The sequence below is a fragment of the Oncorhynchus mykiss genome, chromosome 28, assembly GCF_013265735.2.
Source record: "Oncorhynchus mykiss isolate Arlee chromosome 28, USDA_OmykA_1.1, whole genome shotgun sequence".
Taxonomy (NCBI): Eukaryota; Metazoa; Chordata; class Actinopteri; order Salmoniformes; family Salmonidae; genus Oncorhynchus; species Oncorhynchus mykiss.
The window spans coordinates 21,703,704-21,723,775 of record NC_048592.1 but is presented as its reverse complement, the minus strand read 5'-3'; the positions used below and the strand labels follow the sequence as shown (position 1 = coordinate 21,723,775).

Genomic DNA, 20,072 nt, shown 5'->3' with positions numbered 1-20,072 from the left:
AGACTCAGGAGACCCCAATACCACTACTCCCCTTTTTATTTTTCTATCTCATCAAAGTAGGTTGACTTTAAATTCAGCTCCCTTTTCTTTCATATTCTCCCCTTTTCCTCTTTCCCTCTCTCTTTCCCTCACTCACTCTTCCTCTCCCCCTCTCTTTCTCTCCCTCTTTCTCGCTCTTCTCTCTTTTGAAGCTGCTCTGCTGTGGAGCGCTCACGGAGAAAAATGGACAGAGTAACTGTTGTTTCTTTCTCAGCATTCAGATGGAAATTCTAATCTCCCTTCAAAGAAACTAAAAAGAGTGAGGAGGAGAGAGGGAGAGGACATGGAGTGTAGTGAAGAAGTGAGGAGGAGGAGAAATTAAAATTGCCTACAGGGCGTACTTGGATGTTTAAAACCTTGATTCAGCCTTATTTTATTTTTTTTACCTGTTAGGAAACCCTTGAACGTGTACACCATGAAATGATCATGGTTGTTTCTGGTTAGCATAAAACCCTCATGAGCAGGGTTGGGCATTCAGCTTGTGAGAGTGTTCAGTACATGGACATTAACAAAGTACACTCAAAGGAATTGTCCTCCTTCTCACGCCCCTCTCCCTACTTCTAGCATTTGGATTGACCATGAGGAAATATCTCCCTCAACCTACGCTGACAATTATTGCTCATAGAAATAGACTGAGTAGAATGTGCCTCCCCATTCAGGTCAAAAATTCATGGTCAGATTTCTATGCCCGCTCTACTAATTCTAATTCTATGTTATTACTCTTCAAATGATTTGCGGGTCAAAGGTTACACACATCATGAGGGTAAAATGCACCTTTTACTTTCAGTGAATGTACTATTTCAGCAATTCGGTAACTATTGTGTTTTGTTTTTCTCTCAAAGATCAATCTCTTCGATTCGGGGAGAGTTAGTCCCATATCTGGTCCGCAAACAGTTCTCTAAATCCACCAACTCTCCGAAGGTCATCGATGAAACTCATCAGAACCTAAAGAAAAACGATAGTAATGTAAACTTAGGTAATGAACATTCCAAATAGAGTATGCTTTAAGACTTTCCATAGCTAGGTTGTAACTCACGTCATGTTCATGCGCACACACACGCACACACACACATTCACCTGTGTGTATCTGCTGAAATATGTGTGTGTAGAGATCCAGATCTCATCCAGGGATGAGGAGCTGCTGCATCTAACCCAGGAGAGGTCCTGTTGGAATGACCACCGTGGGGACATGAGCGATGCCTACCACGGAGGACGCCTGCGCTGCTACGTGCACATCATGGACGAGGGAATATGTTACCGAGTCAACACGCTAGCGGCCTACATCGAAGCCAATCGCCTGGTGAGTGAGTGAAGGGAGACTGTGTAGAAAATGTGACGCTCTTGGTTATTTTACAGAAACTCTAGTTTAATAGCAGGCTCTGTGACCAACATAACACCAGAGTTATGGGTTTGATTCCCACGGGGGAACAGTGTGAAAAAAATATATATATATGAAAATGTACACACTCTGGATAAGAACGTCTGCTAGATGGCACAAAAAAAAGAAAGAAATGTTCATATATTTCAATAAGGATAATTCCTGAACATGACTGACAGTATTGCTTTATCCTCATCCATTTTCTCTCCTGTGTTCCAGGCCCCTAAGCTGTTTGACGAGCCTGCAGTCCATCCATCAGCAGTGGTCTCTGAGCGTTGTCTGGTGAGTAACTACTATGACCAACAGGGAACGCACTAAGAGTAGCTAGATGGGTGGTTTTCTTAGACGTCTGGTACAATGTGGATTTTCTGACCGAGTCTGAGAGTGAGTCATTCGCAGGATTGAGAGTTTCTGGTGAGAGAGGGTGACATTAGAGTGAGTGTGCTTTGGTGAGTCACATGATATTCTTGTTAGTTGTCTATGCGGTAAGATGCTGTAGGTGTCATAGAGGATTTATGAGTAAAGCTCAATTCAGATTGGGATCCGCGATAGTCCGGCTTCCCATTGTGATATATCCCGCTGGGGACGCACAGCCCGACCTTCACACCTCCCCAAAATGTCCAACCAACGTGGATCCGCGTACGTGGCTCTTAATCATTTGAATGTGGCAATGGTTGGATTAATTGCTTGAGCCGCGCTGAGAATTAGAAAACTATGAAAGTATATTCTAGAACACTGCTGTACGGCCATGTACGCCTTTAACTGTAGCCAACCATAACTTGATATATCTGAAACAGTCTGAATAGCGGAGCATGTATGAGCGCATCCGATGCAGATTAGGGGAGACGGGGCTATACGCTGCTGAATATAGCCTACCCACGTCGCAGTTAGAGCGGCCATTGCGCTGTTTCCTCCTTCCGCATGTTGTTGAAAGACCAAAGGGAGAGTAATATGAAGTTTGGGACACAAGTTATGCTTCTTCATAATCATAGATGAATTTAACGTGCACATTTTTCCCCAATAAACAAATTACTTGCCTGAACACTTTGTTTATTGTCACATGCCCAACAATTCAGTAATCAATATCAGTCACAAGGCATTGTTTAGGCATTTTAGTTTGTTTGTCATTTGGCAATCTGAAACCAACCGGACCAAATGAAAGAAATTCAATGTAAAAAATTGTTGAATTCTGATTCGAACTATAGCGCAGAACTACAATATGTGTGAAATCGCCCTTACATATGTAGGATCTTAATTTGATCACTGTGTTTTAGGAGAACTTTCCTGCAATGCAGGAAATGTTTAACTTGCAGTGTATTTTGATACAACCCCTACAAAAAAAAATTCCATTAATTATAATCCACATAATAATTCACATTTCCTGTTGCTGCAGGATTATTCTCCTGCTGTAGCAAACTGGCTCAAATGAAGGTCCTACATTTGTAGGTTGCCTCTCCATTATCTTTATGTTCAAACTGCTTTCCCAACTGTCATACACATTTGAGTTCTAAAATATCATCTTCTTCTCTCTTTTCTCTCATTAACAGACATATAAAGAGTAAACATTTTTACACTGGAATTTGACTCACTAATATAGCAAAGTGTGTGAAGGGATCAGAGCGAAATGTAAATTCTGCCGTGGTCTTTTTACTGACAACGTTCTACCACATCTGCCTATTGTCTGTTAGATTGGTGCAGACAGCATAATAGGAGCTTCCTGTCAGATCTCAGACAAGACATCCATCAAGAGATCGACGATCGGAGTGTCCACCACTGTCAGGGAGAAGGTCAAAGTAACCAACTCCATCATCATGCATGGAGTCACCATCGAGGAGGGGTGAGTAGAGTCTAATGTATACAGATTTGGACCATGTCTACCACTGAGCCCTTAGACCCAAGGACAGTCATTTTACCAGAAAGTCACAGATGATACTTTGTGGTGGAGAGAAAGCAGTGGAAGAAACAATGATATTTGAAAAAAGGCTGGGCAGTCAACTCCCTTCCCCAATTAAGCCTAGTATAGTGTTGAACCACATTAGGGGATCAAGTAGGTTTCAGAGGTCAGTGTAGAGGGAGAGAGAGAGAGGACCAAGGGGAACAAGTATGTTTCAGAGGCCAGTGTAGAGGGAGAGAGAGGACCAAGGGGAACAAGTAGGTTTCAGAGGCCAGTGTAGAGGGAGAGAGAGGACCAAGGGGAACAAGTAGGTTTCAGAGGCCAGTGTAGAGGGAGAGAGAGGACCAAGGGGAACAAGTAGGTTTCAGAGGCCAGTGTAGAGGGTGAGAGAGGAACAAGTAGGTTTCAGAGGCCACTGTAGAGGGAAAGAGAGGACAAAGGGGAACAGGGAGGGAGGGAGATGGCTGCAGCGCGAGGGGACTGACTGAGGCTTGTTTTATGTGATATGTGGGTAAAATGGAGAACTCTATGTTGACAATGTCCATTGGCGTGCAGTGAACCAGAGCATGCTTACAATGTAATACAAAAACACATAGGTGATGAATATACATGGTTAAACGTCTGGATTCTCAGCAACAACGTATTTCACTTCATCCATATAACTCACAAGTTGTTGCACAGTGAGTTGATAGACTTGTGAACATATTTGCACCAAAATCACACTTGTTTTCTACCTTGAAAGTTTCATTTTCAACTATTTATTGTGGGTGGATTGCTGACTCTGGAAAGTAAATCTACTATGAATTGGGGGGTTTTCAGCCTAGCATTGGGAGACATTTTTAATTAAAGTATTTTCACTCGTGCTGGTCGGTTGAAAGGATGTCCGGGCTGGTGATTTAAAACTGCAAGCATGACATGAATCGCAGGAGAGCGACCACTGAGAAGTAGAAAAGGAGTCTGTTATTTTAAATTCACAGATCCTCAAATCCTGGGGAAGAGCTTTAACTGGCAGAGTTAGGCTTTAGCACAGTCCCTCTTAAAGACAGTGAGGCCAGAGCCAGTGTAGGTACCCTCATGTCCCAGTTAGTGCAGAAAAAGAAAGACATGGCAATTCTTTCACAACATAAAAAAAATGTAAGAGGGGATTAGTAAATCCCTGGCATGTTAAAGAAGGCACTTGCATTTTTGGGCCCTTTGTTTGCATGTAGGAGGGCTTGTTTACAAAGCTACGGATATTTGGGGGGTCGAGGGAGGCCGGCGGAAGAGGTGGGTGGTTAAGGTGGGGGGGGCTCACAGCAAGGAGGAGCATAGTGTCAGTAATTAGTGGTGTTTCAGTTGGGCTTCTTTGGTGGTCTCTCTGTTTAAAACTCCAATCCTTGTAATCTCCAATTGCCATCCACCCCCCAGCCGGGTTCCCTCCCTCCTCACCCCCCTCTCCCTCCAACCCTACCACCACCACCTGAATAGAATGCCCTCTGTGCAACACCAGCCAATACAAACCTGCCTGTGTGAGTGGATGCAGGGCCTAGCGTGTCAGAGGCTCATGCATGTTGCTCCTCAGCCCGCCCCACAGAGCTCAATCTGTTGGTTCCCCCAGCCCTCCTGACTAACCCTAACCCAACACACTACCTCAGTCTTTCCAACTGCTGGTACTGAGATGTAGCACGCCTCTGCCTGCCACCCAGGGTCTGGAGTTTCACTGTGACAGTTACATATGGGAAGATGAGATTAAACCCTGAATTGAGGTTCTTTGATTTCCTCTTTTTATTGATGAAACTTAAACTGCACAATCAAAGGTATGAAGAAACAATTTGGAATTTTGATAATGAGTAAATTAACAGTAAATGAAGATTGGGCTGAGAATTTGAAAGATCATTGACTTCTTACCATAGAGAATTTCTACTCCACTCAAAGGAATGAGTAAACTGCCAACCTAGACCCCAAACCAACCTACTGTCTGAAATCCATTGTTTAGACTGAGCTCAGTGCTAATAATGATTACAACATGGGGTTTATTTCGACATGGGGGTGTGCTCGGTCTCAGCTTTGATGAACTCTCTATAATGTTTCATTACTGCATGTCCTCAACAACACAAACCTGACGATATCGAATTACATGTTTTTTTTAAATGTTTTTTTTAAATGTTTTTATATTTTATTTCACTATATAAGCCAGTTAAGAACAAATTCTTATTTACAATGACGGCCAAACCCGGACGACGCTGCCATATGGGACTGCCAATCACGGCCGACTGTAATTCGGCCTGGATTCATTTTTTTAGTCTTTTTTAGTATATATTTCAATCTCTTTTTTTAATTTTTTAATTAAACTTACCTTCCGGCAACCCGCCTCAACCAATGTGATACGGATCTGCTATTTTTAGAATCTATAGCTAGAACCTCCATCAGAAGCTAGCCATCAGATGCTAACCAGCTAATTAGGTACAAGCTATTTAGTCATTGTTAGGCACTGCTAGCGGCCTTTACCTTTAGCTCAGACACCAGAAGCTTTTAGCCTGGATAATACCCGCCAGTCTGCACAGCACGATATCAACCCTGAGCATACCAGACTGCTTTTCTCCACTACATCACCAGATTCCTGCCGTAAGCTCTGGACCATCACTTCAGATCATCGCAACTAGCGAGCTGCTACTGAGTGGCCCAGCCCTGAAGCTAGCCTTGAGCCAGGCCCATCTCCCGGCCTGCTCAGTGGACCCTATGATCACTCGTCTACAAAGATGATACCTCCCGGACTCTTCACTAACACGACTAGAAGCCACTACATCACCGGATTCCTGCCGTAAGCTCTGGACCTTTGCATCACATCATCGCAGCTAGCTAGCTGCTACTGAGTGGCTATAGTGGCTAACGCCCTTGTCCCGAAGCTAGCACAAGTTAGCCTCAAGCCAGGAGCATCTCCCGGCTAGCAAACTTAACTACTCCAGCTACAATACCTCTTTTGCCAATTGGCCTGGACCCTTTGTCGAAACGGAGCCCCGCCGATCCATCACGACTGGTCTGCCGATGTAATTCCGCCCGTTGCGTCCTCAACCGGCCTTTGCCGGACGTCGGTGAAGATGCTTCTGCTAGCCCCGGCCTGCTATCTTTATGAACGCCGTGTCTCCCGCTTGCTAGCGCAGTAACGACTACCTAACGGCTTCCCTGTTTCATCTATTGCTGTTCACTGGACCCTATGATCACCTGGCTACATAGCTGATGCCTGCTGAGCTGTTTTCATTCATCACGGTACTCCATTTTGTTTATTTTGTTTATCTGTCGGCCCCAGCCTCGAACTCGGGCCCTGTGTGTAGTTAACTGACACTCTGACAATTCAATGCCATTTTACCTGTTGTTGTTGTCTTAGCTAATTAGCTGTTGTTGTCTTAGCTAGCTCTCCCAATCAACACCTGTGATTGCTTTATGCCTCGCTTTATGTCTCTAATGTCAATGTGCCTTGTATACTGTTGTTTAGGGTAGTTATCATTGTTTTATTTTACTGCGGAACCTCTAGCCCCACTCAACATGCCTCAGATACCTCTTTTGTCCCACCTCCCACACATGCGGTGACCTCACCTAGCATAACTAGTGCCTCCAGAGATGCAACCTCTCATCGTCACTCAATGCCTAGGTTTACCCGCACACTACCACACCCCTGTCTGTACATTATGCCCAGAAATCTGCTCCTTTTATTGTCTGTCCCCAACGCACTAGACAACCAGTTTTGATAGCCTTTAGCCGTACCCGCATCCTACTCCTCTGTTCCTCGGGTGATGTAGAGGTTAACCCAGGCCCTGTGTGTCCCCAGGCGCTCTCATTGGTTGACTTCTGTAACCGTAAAAGCCTTAGTTTCATGCATGTTAACATCAGAAGCCTCCTCCCTAAGTTTGTTTTACTCACTGCTTTAGCACACTCCGCCAACCCTGATGTCCTTGCCGTGTCTGAATCCTGGCTTAGGAAGGCCACCAAAAATTCTGAGATTTCCATCCCCAACTACAACTTTTTCCGTCAAGATGGAACTGCCAAAGGGGGAGGAGTTGCAATCTACTGCAGAGAGAACCTGCAAAGTGCTGTCATACTTTCCAGGTCTATGCCCAAATAGTTTGAGCTTCTGATTAAAAAAATTATTATCTCCAGAATTAAGTCTCTCACTGTTGCCTTCCTGTTATAGATCCCCTCTAACCTCCCAGCTGTGCCCTGGACACCATAGGTGAATTGATTGCCACCTATCTATCTTCAGAGTTTGTTCTGCTAGGTGACCTAAACTGGGATATGCTTAACACCCCGGCCATCCTAATATCCAAATACACCTCTGCTGTTTTCAATCAGGATCTCAGCGATCACTGCCTCATTGCCTGCATCCGTTATGGGTCCGCGGTCAAACGACCACCCCTCATCACTATCAAACGCTCCTTAAAACACTTCTGCGAACAGGCCTTTCTAATCGACCTGGCCCGGGTGTCCTGGAAGGATATTGACCTCATCTCTTCAGTAGAGGATGCCTGGTTGTTCTTTAAAAGGAATTTCCTCACCATCTTAAATAAGCATACACCTTTCCAAAAATGTAGAACTAAGAACAGATATAGCCCTTGGTTCACTCCAGACCTGACTGCCCTTTGACCAGCACAAAAACATCCTGTGGCGTACTGCATTAGCATCGAATAGTCCCCGCGATATGCAACTGTTCAGGGAAGTCAGGAACCAATTCACACAGTCAGTTAGGAAAGCAAAGGCTAGCTTTTCCAAAAAGAGATTTGCATCCTGCTGCTCTAGCTCCAAAAGGTTCTGGGACACTGTAAAGTCCATGTAGAATAAGAGCACCTCCTCCCAGCTGCCCACTGCACTGAGGCTAGGAAACACTCACCACCGATAAATCCACGATAATCGAGAATTTCAATAAGCATTTCTCCATGGCTGGCCATGCTTTCCACCTGGCTACCCCAACCCCGACCAACAGCTCCACACCCCCCACAGCTACTTGCCCAAGCCTCCCCAGCTTCTCCTTCACCCAAATCCAGATAGCAGATGTTCTGAAAGAACTGCAAAACCTGGACCCGTACAAATCAACTGAGCTAGATAATCTGGACCCTCTCTTTCTAAAATTATCCGCCGCCATTGTTGCAACCCCTATTACTAGTCTGTTCAACCTCTCTTTCGTATCGTCTGAGATTCCTAAAGAGTGGAAAGCTGCCGCAGTCATCCCCCTCTTCAAAGGGGGTGACACTCTAGACCCAAACTGTAACAGACCTATATCCATCCTGCCCTGCCTTTCCAAAGTCTTCAAAAGCCAAGTTAACAAACAGATCACTGACCATTTCAAATCACACCGGACCTTCTCCGCTGTGCAATCCGGTTTCCAAGCTGGTCACGGGTGCACCTCAGCCACGCTCAATGTACTAAACGATAAAAGACAGTACTGTGCAGCCATATTCATATTCACTCTGTCAATCACTGTATTCTTATCGGCAGACTCAACAGCCTTGGTTTCTGAAATGACTGCCTCACCTGGTTCACCAACTACTTCTCAGACAAAGTTCAGTGTGTCAAATCGGAGGGTCTGTTGTCCAGATCTCTGGCAGTCTGTATGGGGGTACCACAGGGTTCAATTCTCGGGCCGACTCTTTTCTCTGTATATATCAATGATGTCACTCTTGCTGCGAGTGATTCCTTGATCCACCTCTATGCAGACGAAACTATTCTGTATACATCTGGCCCTTCTTTGGACACTGTTAACAAACCTCCAAACAAGCTTCAATGCACAAACAACACTCATTCCGTGGCCTCCAACTGCTCTTAAACGCTAGTAAAACTAAATGCATGCATTTCAAAAGATCGCTGCCCGCACCCACGCGCCCGACGAGCATCACTACTCTGGACGGTTCTGGCTTAGAATATGTGGACAACTACAAATACCTAGGTGTCTGGCTAGACTGTAAACTCTCCTTCCAGACTCATGTTAAGCATCTCCAATCCAAAATTAAATCTAGAATCGGCTTCCTATTTCGCAACAAAGCCTCCTTCACTCACACTGCCAAACATACCCTCATAAAACTGACCATCCTACCGATCCTCGACTTCGCTAACAATCTCCAACACTCTACTCAGCAAACTGGATGCAGTCTATCACAGTGCCATCCGTTTTGTCATCAAAGCCCCATATACCACCCACCACTGCGACCTGTATGCTCGCTCGGCTACATATTTGTCGCCAGACCCACTGGCTCCAGGTCATCTATAAGTCTTTGCTAGGTAAAGCTTCACCTTATCTCAGCTCACTGGTTACCATAACAATACCCACTCGTAGCACGTGCAGGTATATTTCACTGGTCATCCCCAAAGCCAACACTTCCTTTGGCCACCTTTCCTTCCAGTTCTCTGCTGCCAATGACTGGAACAAATTTCAATAATCGCTGAAGTTGGAGACTTATATCTCCCTTGCTAATTATAAGCATCAGCTATCTGAGCAGCTCACCGATCGCTACATCTGTACACAGCCCATCTGTAAATAACCCATCCAACTACCTACCCTATCCCCATATTGTTTTTATTGACATTTTTTGCTCTTTTGCACATCACCTGCACATCTATCACTCCAGTGTTAATTTGCTAAATTGTAATTACTTTGCTACTATGGCCTATTTATTGCCTTACCTCCTTACTCCATTTGCACACTGTATATGGATTTTTCAATTGTGTTATTGACTGTACTTTAGTTTATCCCACTTGTAACTAACTCTGTGTTGTTTTTTGTCGCACTGCTTTGCTTTATCTTGGCCAGGTCGCAGTTGTAATTGAGAACTTGTTCTCAACTGGCCTACCTGGTGAAATAAAATATATATAATCATTTGAACCAGGGACTGTAGTGACGCCTCTTGCCCTGAGATGCAGTGCCATAGACCGCTGCGCCACTCGGGAGCCCTGACAATGGCATTGTTGTATTTTAAATGTTGGTGTATAATTTGCCCACACGAGGTAGAGGCTGGTGTTGTTCTTCAAAATTCATGCTCAGTCTTTCCTCTAGGTTTTCTTTTAGCAGCGCTGGTAACTGTTGTGGGGGATTTGGGGCCGGGTTGTTCAGGTGTTTCTGGATCAATAGGGTCTTAGGTGGTGGGCGGTGTGGTAATGGCTGTGGTCAGCTCGTTTGTGCGGCTTAAATTGTTTCCTGCAGTTCGATACATTTTTCCATGGAGCTGAGAGGAAATTGTGCAGTGTGAACTAATTTCCTGCAATTCTATGTATTTTGCCATGGCTAATTCTTTGTTCTTATGCCCAACCATTCTTACTAAACCAATGGGAAACCCAATCAGTCCCCCTGGGCATGTGCCCTGCCTGCCCCATCAGTAATCCAGCCATGACCAAAATATTCCTTAATTCATCCTTTCTTAAATGTTCTATTTTCACACTGTCTAGCATTTTGTTTTACTTCTGAAAGATTATAATACAAAATATATGTCAATTATATTTTCTGCATACTTTCTGTCTAGTTTTAGTCATTTTAAGTTTAGACTGAATGCATTTTTCCATAAATAAAATAATTGGTGTGGCGGCAACAATGAATGAACACAGGGGAAACACTGACGCTAATCTAGTCTCTTTAGGAAAATAAAACAAGACAGCTGAAAACTCTGAGGGATCATGTTTCCTTTTAAGGGGGGTCAGAGGCAGGAAAGGACAAGGACCTCCCTCAGCTGGGCAATTAGCTGAAGACATGAAAGAGAAGTGTTCATTGTAAATATGTTCTTCTTCCACTCTGAAAAAAAACCTGGCCTGGCCCAGGCATGTCACGTAAACATCAAACTGGGCAAATAAAGTTATACAGTTTTTATAGTGCCAAAATGATCCCTGGAAAATGTGTGTGTGTGTGCGTGCGCAGTTTAAAGCAGCCACAGACAACGGGACAATGTTACTGTTCATCCAGAAAACGGCCTCCTTGAAATTGGAGTAGATGTTTAAACAGTACATAAAACCAGGATTTTGACTGTGTTATTTCAGTGTCCACTGGCCACAAATCAACTCTGCTGCGATGTCTTCACAGATACCCACAAGCTGCACAGTGTGATAATGTACTAGTTCTTAAGGGGGACTGACAGTTGATGCTGCTCTGTGTTTGTTCTACAGGTGTAACATCCAGGGCAGTGTGATCTGCAGTAATGCTGTGATTGGCCGAGGTGCAGACATCAAATACTGCCTGGTGGGGAGTGCCCAGCGCATAGAGCCAGATGGTGAGCATACTACTGCCTCACCTCACCTTGCTATCACACACAGTCCCACTCCCCTCTACTCTAACTAGCAGCAGTAGATTCCGGTGCCCCAAAATTTCCCAGGTTTTCCAGAAATCCTGTTTGGTAGATTCCCCAAATCAGGAGAGAATAAGTAGGAAATCCAGGAAACTTTCCACTGGGATTTCTGGGGAAAAAATGGGAGTTTGAGAAAGGTACCTGAATTTTGCATCCCTCAACGGGCAGAAATGACACATCCTACAAGTCATGTAGTATTGTATCCAGGAGGAATGTTCCAAAAGTAGAAATTGGGATTATTGGGTGTGAATTTGTGTGGGTCAATGTTTATGTGACTGGGTGAATGTGTGTGTGGCGCACGCCTGCGTGTGCCATGTGTTTTATTCTCCTTCTTAAAGCGCATTTAAACCTAACCCTATTTTTGGAATATTCTTAATCCCCTTGTCCATAGTCCTTGATCAAGCTGGGGGGTTGTGTGTGTGTTCCTGTGTGTTTGTATGTTAGTGTGTGTTTTGGGGATTGTGGGGGTGGGGGGAAGGGTGTCTGGTGGCTGTTGAATTCCGGGTGGTCCTGGCCTGGTCTCTAACCTCTCCATCAATGACACTGTCAGGGGCGCCCCTAAGATGTCCAAGGCCTGCTCAGCCTAATTGACTGAACAACAGGGTGTTGCTACACCATGGCCCCCTGCACCAAATACTGCAACGTTTACCTCCCTCCCAACCGACCCCCTTCCACCCTGCCCATCCAACTTCCCAGCCCGTTATGGTTATCGGAGTGCGACTGGACCTGATTAGCCTGCCATAACCTGGAAAGCACTGGCTTATGGAACGGCTCCCAGAAATCCCAAATTACAAGCTAGATCCTTGTACTTCCCATACACTCAGTCCCCCCAGCCCAGCATCCACCCCCATCCCCCTCCCTTGCCACCAACACCACCTAACTCCTATAAGCTTAAAGCACAGCACAGCAAGAGAGCACAATTCAAAGATAGCCCCTGAAAAAAGGCTAACAGAGTGCCACAGAGCAGAGGTTAATATAACCTATCATTATAAAAGCATCACTTATAATAACTGCCATAAAGTCTCGAAATAGCCCGGAGGATGCCAACAACCGTTCTCTTTTAAGATCTGAAGTCAAAAGCACTTTGACTCATCATATCAAAGTGCCAAGTTCCCCTTCAATTTGAATAGTTTAATCTTAATGATATAAAAAGTACTGTTCTTTTTTTCTTCTTACGTGAAATGGATAATTAAGGCCAAATTAATGTTAAACCTGAACTTTGCCTTCGCCGTAAGGTTGGATAGTGCTTAGATACAGCCTTCTCTTCTATAGTGACTGTCTCGGATTGATATACTAACACTTAGTTTTGAAGTAAAAGGTATTTATTTTCCCTTTCAATCTGGCTTCACAGGGTGGTCCTATTCATGGCTATCCATCAGACATACAGCTTTGACTTCTATCACCCCAAGCTATTGGCCCACTGTGTATACATACATATTACATGCATACTGTGAACAGTGGGTTCTCTTTTACAGAAATGATATCCATATGAAACAAAGAGCAGTTGCTTTATATATAAATCCCCTGAAGCAGTTGCTCCTCACAGGCTCAGTTTGCTTCTGAACACCATCCGTATCAGGTGGGTTGCCTCTCTCGTCAGAGGATAAATGAGGAGTATGGCTGGTAAAAGCATTATGCCTCCACTCATAAAGCAGTTAGATGGAAGTGTCTGTGGAGAGAGAGACCACCCTGTCAGGCAGCTACAGACAGACAGACAGAAGTCTTCTGACTGCACAAGCAGTCAGGTGGCGGTGGGACTCTGCAGGTGTTGCTGCTGCTTCATAAAGGAAGAAGACTGTTCTCCATGCTTCAGGGAGACAGATATGCTCTTCCTCCTCCCCTCCTCTCCCTCACAAATACACTGCTCTCCTTGTGTTTCATGCTCTGTTTCTCTTTCCTCCTAACTCTGAATGCAAAAACAGAGCCTTTGTTCAGATTCCTTCACACTAAAATGTATTTATATGGATCATGAATCACTTTCCCCGGTTTAGTTTGGATTAGCTTTTTTGCTCTGGATGGATAGCAGGCTCTCCTCAGGTTTGTCTCAATAGGCTGTTAGGCATCACCCTTATGTGAGGGAAAGAATCATCTGCGTTCACCTTGTTTTTCTCCTGAAATCCTGATCCATCTGTCATTGAGAGGGAAAGTTTCGAAATCCTATAAATGTGTATGATTTGGCACATTGTGAAAATATACAGCGCCTTGTAAAAGTATTCAAAACCCTTGGATTTATTCCCTTTACTGTGTTACAATGTGGGATTAAAATGGATTCATTTTGCTTTTTGTTTTGTTCAACAATCTACACAAAATAATCTGTCAAAGTGAAAGAAAAATCATATTATTTTCAAGAGAAATTAAATTACTAAAATGTTGTTACATAAGTATTCAGTTCCCTGAGTCAATTCATGTTAGAAACACCTTTGGCATCGGCATTTTAAAGCTGTGGATCTTATTGGGTAATTCTATAAAAGCTTTACACACCTGGATTGTGCAATATTTGCCCATTTATTCTTTTAACAATTCTTCAAGCTCTGTCAAGATGTTGGGGATCATGGCTAGACAGCAAGTCTTAACAGATTTTCAAGCAGGTTTAAGTCAAAACTGTAACTTGGCCACTCAGGAACATTCGCTTTGTTCTTGGTAAGCAACTTGTGTAGATTTGGTCTTGTTAGGTTATTGGTCTGCTGAATGGTGAACTCCTCTCCTAGTCTCTGGAGTAAAGCAGACTGAAGCAGGTTTTCCTCTAGGATGTTGCATGTGCTTAGCTCCATCCCGTTTCTTTTTATCCTGAAAAACTCCAGAGTATGTGCAGATGTCAAGCATACCCATACCATGATGCAGCCACCACCATGCTTGAAAAGGAAGCATTTACTCAGTGCCGTGTTAGATTTTACCCAAACAAAAAGTGTTACACAACCAGCGAAGTGTCTTCCTTTGCTGGTTGCATACAAGATACATATTTTTGTAAATTATGTACATTTGTATTCTTCTTTTCACTCTGTCATTTAGGTCATTAGCATTGACTCACTACAATGTTGTTGATCCTTTCTCAGTTTTCTCCCATCACAGCCATTGGAAAAGATAGCTGTTCTAAAAGCACCATTATAAACTGGGTGGTTCTAGCCCTGAATGTTGATTGGCTGATAGCCATTGTATATCAGACCGTATACTATGGCTATGACAAAACATGTATTTTTACTGCTCCAATTACATTGGTAACCAGTTTATAATAGCAATAAGCTTCCTCAGGGGTTTGTGGTATATGGACAATCTCAACGTCAACAGTGAAGACGTCGACACTGGGATGCTCGCCTTCTAGGCAGAGTTGCAAAGAAAAAAACATATCTCAGACTGGCAAATAAAAAGAAAAGATAAAGATGGGCAAAAGAACACAGACACTGGACAGAGGAACTCGAAGGCCAGCATCTTCACTGTTGGCGTTGAGACTGGTGTTTTGCGGGTACTATTTAATGAAGCTGCCAGTTGAAGACTTGTGAGGCGTCTGTTTCTCAAACAAGACACTCTAATGTACTTGTCCTCTTGCTCAGTTGTGCACTGTGGCCTCTCACTCCTTTTTCTATTCTGGTTAGAGCCAATTTGCGCTTTTCTGCGAAGGAAGAAGTACACAGCGTTGTATGAGATCTTCCGTTTTTTGGCAATTTCTTGCATGGAATAGCCATTTCTCAGAACAAGAATAGACTGAGAAGTTTCAAAAGAAAGTCTTTGTTTCTGGCCTTTTTGAGCCTGTAATCGAACCCACAAATGCTGATGCTCCAGATACTCAACTAGTCTAAAAAAGGCCAGTGTTATTGCTTGCTTTGCTTCAACACATTTTTCAGCTGTGCTAACATAATTGCAAAATGGTTTTCTAATGATCAATTAGCCTTTTAAAATTATCATTTTGGATTAGCTAACACAACGTGCCATTGGAACACAGGAGTGATGGTTGCTGATAATGGGCCTCTGTGCGCCTATGTAGATATTCCATAAAAAATCTGCCGTTTCCAGCTACAATAGTCATTTACAACATTAACAATGTCTACACTGTATTTCTGATCAATTTGATGTTATTTTAAACAAGGACTTATTTCTAATGGACAAAAGAATCTGCTTTTCTTTTTTAACATGTACATTTCTAAGTGACCCCTAACTTTTGAACGGTAGTGTATATAAAAAATCTTCCACTTTGACAGAGTATTTTGTGTAGATTGTTGACAAAATAAATTACAATTACATCCATTTTAATCCCACTTTGTAACACGAAATGTGAAGACATCCAAAATGTCTGAATAGTTTTGCAATGCACTGCATACTTTTTGTCTGAGTTGAGCATGTTAACTGCCTTGTGACCTTAATTTCTGCTTGAAAAGTACTTCAAAGACCAGAACTTGACTTCAGTTTATCGAACACTGTTGTTTTACAAACCCAATTAACCACTCGCTATAGGTCTAGGGATCTTCGGCCTGCTTAATTATACAGTCCATCTCAAATCTTCTACAGAAGAACAAAAGTTCATAATCTTCTAACTCAAATATCTAATTGTGAGAGGTTTCTTCTCACCTGTAGCTGAAAGGACTAACGAGGTGATCGTTGGAACTGACCAGCTGATGGAGATCTAGACAAGGGGGAAGACTGACCGATGGGAACAACGCCTTATTGACCGATCCAACAGACCAGAGCAGTGAGGCAAACTAACTGACCACCAGGCAGTTCCACACATCACCCCACCATCTCCATTGTCTTTTTTTTTACATTGTGTCCAAATAAAAGCAATTTTATTTATCCCAAGGATCAGTTTCAGTGGTGTTCTTTGTGTGAGTCTTGTCTGTTATTTCTGGGTGATTCTATAAAGCTTTGTCAAGTGTTTGTTCGGTCCGTGTGTTGTCGTCTATACATACATTTCTTCACACGACTATACAGCCTGGTAGTCTGTGTCTATGACGTGTGGTGCAGCAGAGGACCAGAGCAGCACATTGGGGGTTAAGTTTATTTGTACACAAAAATGGTGGGCTGGACCACCCAGTGAGATCTCATCAAGTAACACATAATCCCTCCCACGTTCACAAACTGATAGGAATTTAGGAGTTGGTCTCTTGACTTTTTTTCTTTGCTGTCAAAGATTTATTGCATTCTTTCGCCAGCGCATTTCTTAAATTACAGGTCTGAAGTTCCTTAGTCACAAACGACGACAGATCTCCAGGAAGATGCTCCGTCTGTCGTGTGATTTACAGTGGCCTGCTTCATATTGTGTCCGTGACCAATAGTCATTTATCGTCATTGGCAGAGTAATTATGTTGTCTGTCTTTTCTCTTCTTTTGTTTTTGTCGTTAGTGATGCTAGAATAACTAAACTTTCAACTCACTTTTGCTTTTTTATTTTCTTTATACAGACAGTAGATTCAAGTCCCGATACAAAAGTTATTGTAAAAAAAAATCTTCGAAGGAGTCCTTTTTTGTGGCCATTTAAAGACTTGCATACACAGATAAATGGTAACATAAATTAAAGATAATATTATTTTCATTCTTCTTCCTGCTTTAACCCTTTCTGCAGCCTCTGACCTGAGAGCATCAAGTCCAATTTATGAGATCTGGCATGGGTTGTTTTTTTTAAAGCCAGGTTTGTATATTTATACAGCAGCCAACTCCCAAGTCCTTGTGGCTGTGTTAGTTAGGTTAGGAGTTAACCAGCTCTATGTTCAGTGTCAGTCCCCACCTCTCTGGTCCGAATGTGGCAGATGCTTGTGTTTTCCAGGGCTCGGGATCAGATGTCATCCAACAGATCATATATCAGCTCTCGTCTCTGGGTTAGTCTCCATAGGGCTATTTGTTACTATGATAAAACATGTCCCACCACCATGGACAGACTATAAAGGATGAAATTAATTAGAGTGGTCACTCAACAGAGTTTGGGAACTTTTTCAAAGTGATGAAAAGAAATGGAATGTTTAATGTCTTCTAGATGTACCACTGCAATTTTTTATGATTGTTGATTTCCTCTGTCCACACCTCCGTACCTCTGTGTCAGCTCAGCTGCATGGCTAGCCGTGAACGTTGGCAGGCTCTAATCCAAATAAAGATACTAATGTTAACAGGCAGGCAGTGGTGTAATGTGCCTTTGGCAGTTGCAGGAAGTAGTGTAAGTGCAGTGGTCCTTGTGAAGCCAATGGAGACGACATGTAGACAGTAATATAAATACTGTCCAGGAGCTGGTCCAAGAGGCTGTGTCCCAAATGGCACCATATTCCCCGTTTTAGTAGTGCAGTAAATAAATCAAATCCGTATAGGGATTAGGGTGCCATTTGGGACTCACACCAGGCGAGAGAGCTGGTTGACATCAGTTCTTGTGGAGGAGTACCCTGCCCTGGCTTCCAGGCCAAATGTGTGCTGGTCAAACTGACCAAATGACATCTAGGGGGAAAGGGAAGAGAAGCTCTGCTCCAAGGGAGGAGTGTGTGTGTGGTGGGGTGGAGTTTGGGACTTTTGGGGTGGGTGGTTTTGGGGCTGGAGGGCTGAGCATGTTGGAGGGTGAGAGACTGGCTAGGCCACCCAAGTGGCAAAAACCAGCATGTCTGTTGCTGACCTCTACACATTAACAGAACACTTCCTCAATTTGTCTTCTCTGTTCTTGAGGCACAAACTAATTTCCTCCCTTTTTTGCAGCCCTACCTTTTGAGACACTGCTGCGTCCCCCATGCCTCCGTTCAACCCTCACGCCCACCTCAATGCACAGAAGCACACACACACACACTGTCTTTTTAAGCAGCTCAACAGAAATAACACTTGCTTATGCTACTTCAACAAAGGGTGCGTGGGGGGGGGGGGATCCATGTATAGTATAATAACCTATAGGAACGTGAGGCACACCAACTCCGATATATCTCAGTAGTAAACCACCATGGCTTTCAGCTAGCTAAACAAGCTGTGCAGCAGGTTAGAGGTATGATAAATGATCTGCACCACAGTCAGCAGACCAGACAAAGCCATGTTGGGCCATGTGCACAGGTTTTGTCACCAGTTAATGTATTTAATTGAGTCTGTCAGACAGTCTGGCAACCGGCTATTTTTATTTAGTGTTGCCAGATTAAATGCATTCCCCTGTGTGATATGTTTTCTTTTATGGATGCAAAGCTCTTCTGGGTGATTTAACTGTTCCTGTCAGATGATATATGATACATACTCTTTGCTTATGTGTACCAGTTTGTAGTTTTAAACTTGCAAAGACCAGAGCAGTGCATAATTTCATATTACGTTTCAATGGATCATGATGCAGTGATGTCAGAGCCCTGACTACACATGTCAATGCATTTTATTTGTAGTCTGTTCTCCTCGCTTTCTTTCAATTCAACCCCAACCCACCTCACAATATAGGTACATAACAGGTAGATAAATAAATGATAAGTTGATGAGAGACCCATAAACAAAGTTTGATTCTGCTATCGTTGCCACCTGCCAAAGTCTGACAATACCTCTTTAAGGGAACCAAACCATTCATTACATGACAAAGGGGGAAAGAAATACATTATCATAATGAATCGTATCTCTGGCTGTGTGGCAGGTCTCTTCTTTTAAAGACATCCCTTCAATGCTTACATGTACACGTCATTCTGCTACAATGCACCTTTTGGCTTACCAATACTTAAAAAAGCCCTTCGTAAACATTCATTAAACATGCGCTAATGAATATTGGTTTGGTTCGTTGTGTCTTTTTTTTGTTGCTTCAAACACCAGCAGTGAAAAGATGACTTAAGAGTAAATGATAGAAGTTAACAGTACCTAAGAATAGAGGATGACTTAAGAGTAAATAGGTCCCTCCATGGATTGTACACATTTGTGCTGCGTGCTTATTACTGTGTAAATATACTACTGTTATTACTTGTAATACTGTTGCACTGTTATCATTACGGTTTGGCACTTGTTGATTCAAATACATGATTGTGATATGTTTTGGTTATTGATTTATTCAAACCTGAAATCCATTTAGTTAATAGTGATTGTAATCGATTGTAATGGGTTCTGTTTGGACAAATATTGTTTAAAAGTGGACAAATGTGGGTTGAAGGTGGAATTAGTGCACTCTTTATGGAATGTATCTGTTGCAATAACATAAAATAAATTTAACTTAAATCAGTGGTATTCAAAGTCGGGGTCGCGACCCCTAGTGGGTTTGGGGGGGAACTGCAGTGGGGTCACCAATTATTTTTGGAACAAATCAAGAGTACTGATTATTGTATGGGACAATATTCCATGTTTTTGGGAAAGTTAATTAGAAAATGCAATTTTATTGAGTAAATGTATTTATTGGTTTCTTTTCATTTTGATAAGAGATGAAAAGGCAATTAATTGAAGGACATTTGTTAATGTAAAAGTCTAAATGTACTGATTTTAAGGTGTCATTAGATTTGGGGTGGGTGGAGTGAGAAATTCTTTGGGGAAAAATCGGGTCCCCAGAAATGTTGGCAGAAAAATGT

General features: G+C 43.1%; 1 protein-coding gene across 4 annotated transcripts in view; it reads left to right on the top strand.

Annotated features, from left to right (window-relative positions):
- Positions 1–16,394, top strand: part of eif2b3 (eukaryotic translation initiation factor 2B, subunit 3 gamma) — a 78,522-nt gene extending 62,128 nt beyond the window's left edge. For all 4 annotated transcript variants that reach the window (XM_021589494.2, XM_036966444.1, XM_036966443.1 and 1 more), the window contains 6 exons: positions 882–1,015; positions 1,149–1,339; positions 1,637–1,699; positions 3,106–3,254; positions 11,427–11,530; positions 16,172–16,394. In XM_021589494.2, the coding sequence (XP_021445169.1) occupies positions 882–1,015; positions 1,149–1,339; positions 1,637–1,699; positions 3,106–3,254; positions 11,427–11,530; positions 16,172–16,224 (694 nt within the window). In that variant the 3' untranslated portion in view covers positions 16,225–16,394. The remainder of the gene's footprint in view (positions 1–881; positions 1,016–1,148; positions 1,340–1,636; positions 1,700–3,105; positions 3,255–11,426; positions 11,531–16,171) is intronic.
- The last annotated feature ends 3,678 nt before the right edge of the window (positions 16,395–20,072 follow it).